At 45.0% G+C, this 10,929-nt stretch overlaps 1 protein-coding gene and 1 pseudogene across 1 annotated transcript; both read left to right on the top strand.

The window, feature by feature from the left end:
• Nucleotides 1-1,089: 1,089 nt before the first annotated feature.
• Nucleotides 1,090-5,026, top strand: LOC119879321 (annotated as a pseudogene).
• Nucleotides 5,027-7,355: 2,329 nt separating this feature from the next.
• On the top strand, nucleotides 7,356-7,978 carry LOC119879322 (protein cornichon homolog 1-like). The gene has a single exon (XM_038589661.1). It carries the CDS (start codon nucleotides 7,381-7,383, stop codon nucleotides 7,711-7,713), a length of 333 nt encoding a protein of 110 aa, XP_038445589.1. The 5' UTR covers nucleotides 7,356-7,380; the 3' UTR covers nucleotides 7,714-7,978.
• Nucleotides 7,979-10,929: the final 2,951 nt, after the last annotated feature.

Consider the following 10,929-nt stretch of genomic DNA (forward strand, 5'->3'; position numbering starts at 1 on the left):
AAGGGATTTAAGTGGAGTGACTGAGGATGAAAACACACACACACATATAACTAAAATGTAAGGAAAAGCTGAAGTGCTTTAAGAGAGAGAACACTGGTTCAATGTTAAAGTAGCAATGAGCAAATCCAGTTATGAGGTAGATCAAGAAACATCAAGTTATGGGGAAGGAGTGGTGGTCTGGGAAGTAGATTGGGAGTCATAAATGATCCTGTATTCTTTCCTGGGTGGCCCTTGTTGAGATTCCGGTAGCTGAAAGCAGGTTTCACAGTCTGGAGAGTGAGCCAAGGGCTTTGTATCTGGGGCAAGGAAAGGTGAAGTCCAAACCCTTGATGAGTAGTAAGGGGAGCCTGAAAAATCAAGTCTGTTCTGCCCCTGAGCTGGAAGGGGATGGGGGGGATAGGCTTAGGACTCCTCAGGATTTTGCCATCCTTTAATATTCCTCTTCTTTTCTTCAATGCCCATCAAATCTCCTCCTCTCAACCCAGGGAACCTTATTTCACATTATACCAGGCATTTTTATTATATCCTGGGGACAACATGCTAAAGGAAAAGAATAATTCAATGACACTTGTGAAAGCACGGTAAAAGAACTTGATTCAAGGGCAGTGTTGTTGATAGGTCTAAGAACCACTGCAATGGGATTTTGCAGGAGTGGGGGAGCAGAGAAGTTGAGCTCCCACTCCAAATACAGCATGGGAATTTATAGCGAAGGAGCAGGGTAGGGGTCAGTGGCTGGAAAAATGCTGAGAGAAAACATCAGGGATAAGGGCTAAATTGGTTGATTGGCTAAATCAATCTAACAGGATTCTTGCTATGACATTGCCTGGGCGATGGTGGCAGTTGAGGGTTCCTGATTAGACAGGGAGAGGGATCATACATAGAGGGCAAGGAGTTGTTCCTAAACTGACTTATCAGGATTCTTGCTGAAGTCGGTTGATGCAAAAACGAAAGAATCTTTGTCAGCAGTCGGAGTGGTTCCATAACCTCCACCTAAAGAGACCAGGAACCAGACAGCAAGCACAAATAAGTGTCCTGAGGAGGTAAGTCTATTTCTGTGTTTTGTTCTGCTTTCCCATTCTGATAGCAGGCATGAGTGCAAGAATCAGCAAAACTGGAGACCCCACTGACCAGTCCAAGGATAGCACCTTCTCCACTACAGTCAGTTGTATGCACAAGCAAGGGTGCAGCATGGCCTGACTTTCTAACAATTTTCAGAAAACATTATAAAGTAATTATGAATTTTTAGGTAATGGCAACTCATTTATGGTTTTGTAAAATGTTCTGTGGGCTGATATTCTGAGGGTCAAGAATTCAGTTGGTGTTTGTTTTTACTTTAGTACAGTGTATATCCTGAGTTCTTTCCAATACCTGTGATCCCCTCATACTCACACACCTGCCACAGAAGCCTTGGCTTTTAAAAATCAAACACCAAGAAATGACCTCTGCATTTTGTTTTATACACACACACACATATCATTCCTCTCCAGAGGCAATTAGTGCTACACATCAAGCTGCAAAAAATAGTTTGGGCCAGGTAACAACAACAACAAAATACCAGGGAGCAAAGAATGGGTTTCTTTTTCAAAAATATTAACCTGTCCAAATTACAATGAATTAAAATGCGAAGAGACAGAACACATAGAGATCAGGTGAGAAGGCTTCTATAATAAATCAGGCAAAAAAGAACAAAGACTTGAACGTGGTTGGTAGCTCTGAGGAAACTAATTTGGCTGGAGCCTAGGAAGGAAGGAACTTGGCCGAAGACCACACATCATTGAGGGAAGCTCTACAAAGCTTGGCAACCAATTGGATCTAGGCTAAGGAGAGCAGATGGTAGATCTAAGGCCAAAAATGATGTTTTAGGCCCAAATCTAAGGCTTTGAAACTTATTGAGTCAAATCTAAGGCTTTGAAACTTACTGAGTCACTTACTCCCTTATTTTTTCTACCTCCTTTTTTTTTTAACATTTAAAATTTTGAAGTACAATGGACTTAAGGCGGGACAAATACTTTTTGTCGCTCCTTAGCTATAAGATCCAAAATTAGAACATACCAGACCCCAGAACTCTGTGTGTGCCCTTCCCAACCTGAAAGCCTTCCTCCCTCAAGAGGGGATTGCTCTTCTAAGTCTTACGGTGATGACTTTTCTTGCTTTTTTTTGTAAGAATTTTCTAAGAGTTACACAACTGTAACATACATTTCTATACAATTTTTGAACTTCACATGAATAGAAACACTGGTTGCCCCTTTTTTTCTGCTTCTTTTTCTAAATATAATCTTGTAAAACTCACCCATGTAATTAATCACGGTCTTTGGCCATTTTTATTGCTGTATGACTGCTTAATCATAAGAATATGTCAGTATCCATTTCACTGTTGATGGGCATTTGAATTGCTTCCAGTTTGGGGCTTTGCAGACACTATTTCTAGAAAGAGTCCTACACAGGTCTTATTGCACACATGTATGAATTTAGCTAAGATATACATGTAAGAGTGGAACTGCTGTCCCGTGGAGTACAGTATCTTCAATTTTAGGAGATGATGTCAATATAAATAATTTCCAAGGTATTCGTATAATTTGCACTTCTTCCAACAATGTATGAGGGTGGCTCTGCTCCTCATTCTCATCAACATTTGGGTCTTTTAATTAATGTCATTTTATAAGTGTAGAATAACCTCTTATTGTGGTTTAATTTCCCTTTCCTTTACTCTAGAATGAAATTGGCCCGTTTTTCCTATTTTTATTAAACATTTTTGATATCTTTCACGAAGTGTGCCTTCTGTGCATTTTTCTTTTTGGATTTCTCTTTTCTCTTGATAGTGGATTTGTAAATATCTAGTATGAGAACCTTTGTCAGTTTACATCTAATGCGAAAATACCCCCTTCCTATTTGTCTTTTACGCTTTTAATGGTGTCTCGATGAACAGAGTCTATTTTCATAGTCCCGTTTACGCTTAATTATGTATCATTAGTACTCCTCTGTAGCTCAAGAAATCCTTCTTTACCCTAGTGTCTTCTTGGGTTGGGTCCTCTGGAGAACAGCCTCTGAGAAGGAGACTTTGCATGCGGGCGGCTCAGTGGAGAACACCTCATCAGGACTCAGGCCTGTAGAAGGGAGAATAGCAGTTCCTACAGTGGGAAGAGTGCACTGTGATCCGGTCGCTCCTTGTCCCACAGGGTGCTCTGAGGGGGGCCACGGGTTGTGCTTGGGTTGGGGTGCGAGAGCCAGCCTGTTCTACCCTGGATCGCGGCGTGCAGGGAATCAAGACGGGAGTAAGCAGCGGCCCACACTGCTGGCAGCTAAGCCAAGGAGGGCGTCTGCCCTGCGGCACCCGCCACCGCCACTACGGCTACCGGAGGGCTCCTGAGCCTGCGGGCTTCGTATGCGAAGTCCACCCTCTTGGAGAAGCGCTCCCAGAGTGTTTGGTCTCTCCCCTGGAAAGGTCTTTAACGAGGTAGGTTAAGAGGAACTAGCTCCTGCTCGGCAGGTGCCGCCGCCGGGCGCCGCCCCGCTCCCCCCGCCCCGGCCCCGCCCCGCCCCCGCCGCCTCCAGCCCGCGGCCGCCCCGGCTCCAGGCGGCCCCGAACACGGGAGCCGGAGGCGCGGGGAAGGGGAAGGGGGACTGGAAGGGCCAGGACCGCGCGGCCGGCGGAGGGGCGGGCGCCGCTCCTGAGCCGCCGCTCCGGTCTGGGCGCCCGGCTGCCTCCTCCTTCCTCCCCCCTTGGCTCCCACCCCGCCCCCTGCGGGGAGGGCACGCCCCGGCGGCTGAGCGCGAGGTGGAGGGTGGCGGACCTCCAGGACGGCCCCGCCGGAGCGTGACCAGGGACGGGACTCGTCCACACAGCCCGGGAAAGCCCTCTGACCGCTCGACCAACTCCCAGATCGCACGCGTGAGGCTCGTCCTCAGGACACATCTCAGGCTGCGCAGCCTGACCCGGAGGGTTCCAAGTCTCGAGTCCAGACGACCCGGCTCCCCCACTTCCTGGCATGAAAGCCGGTGGAGTTTGGTGTTCTCAGTGCCAAAAAGGGAGCCATCCGGCCGCGGGGCTCAGGCGGACCCGGCCCAGGCACTGCTCCAGAGCGCTCGGCCCCAGCTGCGCGCCCCACTCCAGCGCGACCACGCGGGCTGCTAACAGTCCGGGAGGCCCCGCCGGGGGCCAGCGGGGCGTGCTGCGCTCAGCTCCCGGTGCCACCTGCCACCGCCGCCTGACGCCGGGGGACGGAGGCCAGGGACCCGCCCCGCCCGTGCCCCCGGACGGCTGGCGCCGGGACGGGACAGGGCCCATGGAACCCCTGTGTCCAGATCCGTCTCCTGCCAGACCAGAGCAACTCTAAGCAGACGGGGGCCAAACGCAAGACCCAGAAGCCTGTGAGGAGCCTTACACCTTCGAGATCCCCCTCCTCCAAGCTCAGAGGAGGACCCCTGCTGCCAACCGTGGTGGATTTTGAGAAGTTTTCCCGCCATCGTGTCATTGGGAAGGTGTCGGTGCCTCTGTGCGAGGTTTGACCTGATGAAAGGCGGGGCATTGGTGGAAGGCGCTGGTCCCCGGCTCTCAGAATGAAGTGGAGCTGGGGGAGCTGCTTCTGTCACTGATTATCTCCCCAGTGCTGGGACGCTGAATGTGGATGTCATTCGAGCCAAGCAGCTTCTTCAAACCGATGTGACCCAAGGTTCAGACCCCTTTGTGACAATCCAGCTGGTACATGGGACTCAAGCTTGTGAAAACAAAGAAGACATCCTTCTTAAGAGGCACACTCGATCCCTTTTACAATGAATCCTTCAGCTTCAAAGTTCCCCAAGAAGAACTGAAAATGCCAGCTTAGTGTGTACAGTGTTGGCCACAACATGCCAAGCAGCAGTGACTTCATTGAAGAATTGTCATCGGCCAGTACTCCTCGGGCCCCTCTGAATCCAACCACTGGCAGCGGGTGCTCAACACTCACCGCACGGCAGTGGAGCAGGGCACAGCCCGAGGTCCCCGGCTGAGTGTGACCGCGTGTCTCCCGCCTCGCTGGAGGTGACCTGAGGGCTGCAGGGAAAGCAGCTTTCATTTGTTGGAGGGGAAAAAAAAAAGGAAGAAAATTAAGACAGAAAAAAATGTGTCATGTGCCTATTATATCCACAACGGAAACACACATACACAAATCCTCTCAGAACTGAGAGGAGGCTGACTGTTGAACACAAAATGGTTGCCCTCAATGAGCAAAGCCTGAGAACTTTCTGGAAACCCATCTGTATGTCACGAGCGGAGTGGACTCTGCTGTGAGACTTACTGGCAGTGCTTGCTCCTGTTGATACCCCTACCCCCAAATGCACTTTCAACCCTCAGGCCTCCCCAAGGGTGCCAGCCTCCATTGAGATGAAATTCTCTAAGAGCTTGGCCGGTGTGCGGGAGGCCCGACCCCCACACCCAGAATGCACAGCTGCTGACTGGGTGGCTTCTGAACAGCCTGCTGTTCCCTGGGGTTCTTCAAACCTGATACCTTTCTCCCAAAATGTAAGTACTTTGTCTTCTCTTTAGTAGACGTGATAGATTAGACTCTGAAGAAACCAAGTGGCACCCAAAAATATGCCGGTGTAAGAAACTTCCCTGGCTTCACTGAACTTGTCCTCATGTTATCCTACTCCTAAGGACCCCCTGTGGGTAGTATGTGAACGTTCTGTGTGTGCCCTCGCAGGTGAAACACGTGTGTGTCCCTGTGTGTCCTCCTGGTGAGCAAGGCGCTCTGCGGGACCTCAGCCCTCCGCCCTCCCTTCTCTCTGCCTCTCCCAGTGAAATCTCACCAGTGTCCTCCTGTCTGTCAAGACCCCACCTTCAGTAACAGCATGTGCGGATATCAAGTAAACAGAATATGATAGAGCAAAAGTAACCTTATTTGACCGATTCGTGGTGATTGTGGCACCCAGAAGACCTGCAAAGGACAGCTACATGGATTAAAATGCCACCACACTCCCATCCAAGATGACTCCTTCCTTTGTCATACTCTGAGCATCTCTCTGTGTTTGTGTGTGACCCAAAGTCATTTTTCTCGTGCTAAGGAATTAGTGTAGTTAGAATAGGTCTTTCCCTGTTGGATGCTTCTGTATCGTTCCCACAGCCTATTGTCTGGCATAATGGGGAGCTATTTATTGAAATTAAAGATTATTTATTTGTGCCATGCAAAAAAACGGGGGGGGGGGGAATGGCTCCTGCCACGAAAGCTGTCTTCAAGTTACAACCTAATCTCCTTCCTGAACTACCCATTCTAGGTTTCTTGCATCCTTATCCAACATCTCTTCTGGTCTAGGTGGCTTATGAAATATTACAAGCTAGATGCTCATCTCTGAGTTGTAAGAGTTCCTGGTCAACCAATCCTTCTCAGATTATGGTGCTGCTCTTAGCAGTTAACTATCAAAATTGGGAAGGGGTGTAGCATTGGATGCCCTAGGTACCCAACATTTTCCTCCTTGGCTCATCATGTAACAGCGGAGAAGCCCTATCTCCTCCTGTGAGAAGGTCACTTACCCCTGCCAGTATGGCAACATCTTTCCTCAAATACTGAACTCTTGAAATCAGCACCCTGGGTTCCCCTGGGAACTAGGACCTAGAATCCACAGAGCCTCAAATTCAGGGATGAGAAGCACACATTTTCTAAGTGAGTCAAAGGGAATAATGCTGAGCTGAACCACTCCTGCTGCATTTTCAGATTTGTGTATTCTACTTAATGGAGACACAGGACTATATAATGGATGTTGACCTAGGATATATGTTACCTCCTGGAAGGTGGCACTGCATCCTTATAGGACTCTCCCCTTTCTTTCTTTCTTTTTTTAATTTTTATTTATTTATGATAGTCACACAGAGAGAGAGAGAGAGACAGAGGGAGAAGCAGGCTCCATGCACCGGGAGCCCGACGTGGGATTCGATCCCGGGTCTCCAGGATCGTGCCCCGGGCCAAAGGCAGGCGCCAAACCGCTGCGCCACCCAGGGATCCCAACTCTCCCCTTTCTTGGGTGCAGGAAGGGTGCTGTTGACCATTTTAGGAAACTGAATTCTTTATTTCACTGATACCATCCTTAATGCGTGGAGTCAAAATTTTGCATTTAAGATTCTACTGTCGTGTCATTTATTTGAGTCTCCAAATATAGTATTCTATTTGATCTTTCTGAGTTTTCCTTAAAGTGAATTTTCTTAAAGAATCTGTCAGAATCTACATACAAGTTCTCTTATGCTACATTTAAGAATTAAAAAGGGGGGCGGGCGCCGAAGCGGTCGTGGCTGCGGCCGGGGGGAAGTGAATGGTTTTACCAGAGGGCCCTGCGCCGCCTTTCTCCGCTGGCAGCGGTGCCGCTCCCTGCTCCTCTCCGGGCCACGGCGGTCACCTTCGCGGCTTCTGCTACATGCTGGCGCTGCTGCTCACCGCCGCGCTCATCTTCTTCGCCATCTGGCACATTATTGCATTTGATGAACTGAAGACTGATTACAAGAATCCTATAGACCAGTGTAATACCCTGAATCCTCTTGTACTTCCCGAGTACCTCATCTGTGCTTTCTTCTGTGTCATGTTTCTTTGTGCAGCAGAGTGGCTTACACTGGGTCTCAATATGCCCCTCTTGGCGTATCCTATTTGGAGGTATATGAGTAGACCAGTGATGAGTGGACCAGGACTCTATGACCCTACAACCATCATGAATGCAGACATTTTAGCGTATTGTCAGAAAGAAGGCTGGTGAAAATTAGCTTTTTATCTTCTAGCATTTTTTACTACCTATACGGCATGATCTATGTTTTGGTGAGCTCTTAGAACAACACACAGAAGAATTGGTCCAGTAAGTGCATGCAAAAAGCCACCAAATGAAGGGATTCTATCCAGCAAGATCCTGTTTCCAAGAGTAGACTATGGAATCTGATCAGTTACTTTAAAAAATGACTCCTTATTTTTTAAATGTTTCCACATTTTTTGCTTGTGGAAAGACTGTTTTCATATGTTATACTCGGATAAAGAATTTAAATGGAATTACGTATAAATTAATATAAAATGATTACCTCTGGTGTTGACAGGTTTGAACTTGTACTCCTTAAGGAACAGCCATAATCCCATGAATGATTGCATTAATTATTGACTATCCTTAGTCCATTGGAAGCTTTTGTTATATATAGGAACTTGTAGGGCTCATTTTGGCTTATTGAAATGCCATCTAATTATAAATTAGCTGTAGATATCAGGTGCTTCTGATGACTGAAAATATATATCTGACTTGGAAACTTCATGGGTTTCCTTATTTATCATGTATGTGATTATATATGGACACATTTACAAAATAAGAAGAGTGGGATTTTTCCCCTTCAACTTGAATATTATCCCTGTATATTGCATGAATGAGAGATTTCCCATATTTCCATCAGAGTAATATACTTGCTTTAATTCTTAAGCATAAGTGAACAAGATAAAAAAAATATATGCTGAATTACTTGTGAAGAATGCATTTAAAGTTATTTTAAATGTGTTTTAATTTGTAAGACATTACTTATTAAGAAATTGGTTATTATACTTACTGTTCTAATTTGGTGGTAAAGGTATTCTTAAGAATTTGCAAGTACTTTAGATTTTCAAAATTGAATGAGAGAGAACATTGTATAACCGTCCTGCTGTTCCTTAGTGCAATACAATAAAACTCTGAAATTAACTTAAAAAAAAAAAGAATTAAAAAGAAGCATTTTTCTCACATCCACATTTCCAACTAGTTCTTCCATATTGATTAAAATTAAGTCCAAAATAGTAATTCACCTCATTGCTGCTTCTGCCATCTGAAGGAAAATATTTTTAGCAAGCAAAGACTGTACCAGATATTCAGCTTTTAGAAAAGGCTCTTTAATGGTAGCTGAATAATTGAAGACTCTAACTACTATAACTTGCTTCTGTGCCCTCGTGAAGTAAAGCATCGTTCATATATTGCTTCAGTACCGCACTCCTAACTTAGCCTTTGTCTTTCTTGTTTTCTTTATCCTAAATGCTCTCCCCCTGTGCCTCTTGTCTTGGGTTGATCTTTGAAAAAATAAGCATATACTTTAATATGCATTGTTAGAGGGTCTTCCCCTTGTATTAAATCTATTTTGAGTTCTGTACTTCCATTTATCAGTTCCAGCCACAAAATCTCAGTGCTATTTCTGAGATTGTATTTACCATCTCATATGAAGCTTTATTCTTTTCATTAATACTATGTATATACCCAATAATGGAAGTAGTATTTTTATTTTGACCGTTGAATTTTTGGAATCTACCCCAAGTTTCCTCTTCCAGTGTGTTTTGTTATCACGCTTGCTGTCATCCATAACATCTCATTTTCCAGGGTGTTTGGGGAGAGGGGGTGTTGCCTCAATTTCTATTCAAGCTCTATTAATCATGTTGTCAATAATAAAGCAAAGAGATATTTCTGACATTCCTGGAAAGTGTGTCTCTTTTCCCAGCTATTTGATATTTGCGACTATGAATCCTATTTCCTAATACCATCTGTGTAGCCATTTTTCATTTTTCATATCCTCTTATCTTCTCAGTAGTGATGACTTTCAACTGAAGTAGGGAAAGAAAATACAATTTATGCTTCCAGTGCTTTTTATTTCCAGGCCAGGACTACAGTCACTAGAAATGCAAGAGATTTCTTTTCTCACTCATTCTCAATAAATCGACTTCTGTGGGCCAGAATTCACAGGTCTGTTGAGATTTGTCAAGAATTTGGTCAGAACACTGAAGATATAGAAGCAAGCACAAGGAGTTCTCAGTACTTGTGAACAAGATTGGAATGATCACCATCTGAATATGAGGTCATTAAAAATCTATAAATAGGATTAACCCTCTCCTCCACACACAACCTAAAAGATGATTTGAATATTTTATTCAGCGAGACTAGATGCTTATCTTTGATGGAAATATCCATCACGGCTTCCATTTCTCCTTAAGAAAAAATGTAACTAAAATGAGACATACTCATGTATATTTAAAATGTCATCAGACCTAAAGAACAGCAATTTATGTGCAATCTGAAGAATGGATAACTTATGTTTCCAGTGTCAAGAGTTTGTCAGGTCTTTAGGTTCTGTCAATGTTCAGGGGAGAGAATATTCTTATGCTTCATGCGGGTTAATAAAATGAACAAAGATTTGGATACTAAATTTGAAAAATCTAACACCCCCCAACACTCTTCTTTCCCAGTTTTATTGAGGAAGAATTGACATACAATAAACTATACATATTTGAAGTATTCAATTTGATGCGTTTGACTCCTATGTACACCCATGAAGCCATCACTATAATCAAGATGGTAAACATATCCAGCACTGTAAAAGTTTCCTTGTGTTCTTTTTTTTTTTTAAGATTTATTTATGATAGACACAGAGAGAGAGAGAGAGAGAGAGAGAGAGAGAGAGAGGCAGAGACACAGGAGGAGGGAGAAGCAGATTCCATGCCAGGAGCCCGATGCGGGACTCGATCCCGGGACTCCAGGATCACGCCCTGGGCCAAAGGCAGGTGCCAAACCACTGAGCCACCCAGGGATCCCCAGTTTCCTTGTGTTCTTTCATAATTCCTCCCTGCCACCCATGGAGGGATTCACCCCTTGTCTCCCACCCCAGATAATCACTGATTTGCGTCTGAACTATACATTAGTTTTCATTTTCTGGTATTTTACACAAATGGAATCATTATTTTTCGTCTGGCTTCTTTCACTTAGTATAATTGTCTTCATATTCACTCATGTTGCTATTATCAGTATTTCACTCCTTTTTATTACTGAATGATATTCCCTTCTGTGGATATATCTCAGTTTATCCCAAACTTTAATTTATAATGGAGACTTCTTCAATGAACTTGTGCCCTCTTATAACTTGGCTGTCGTGAAATCTCTTGTCCCTGGTAAAACTGATCAAATTACATTTCTGAGGCCACAAAGCTA

The sequence above is a fragment of the Canis lupus genome, unplaced genomic scaffold (genome assembly GCF_011100685.1).
Source record: "Canis lupus familiaris isolate Mischka breed German Shepherd unplaced genomic scaffold, alternate assembly UU_Cfam_GSD_1.0 chrUn_S622H784, whole genome shotgun sequence".
Classification (NCBI taxonomy): Eukaryota; Metazoa; Chordata; class Mammalia; order Carnivora; family Canidae; genus Canis; species Canis lupus.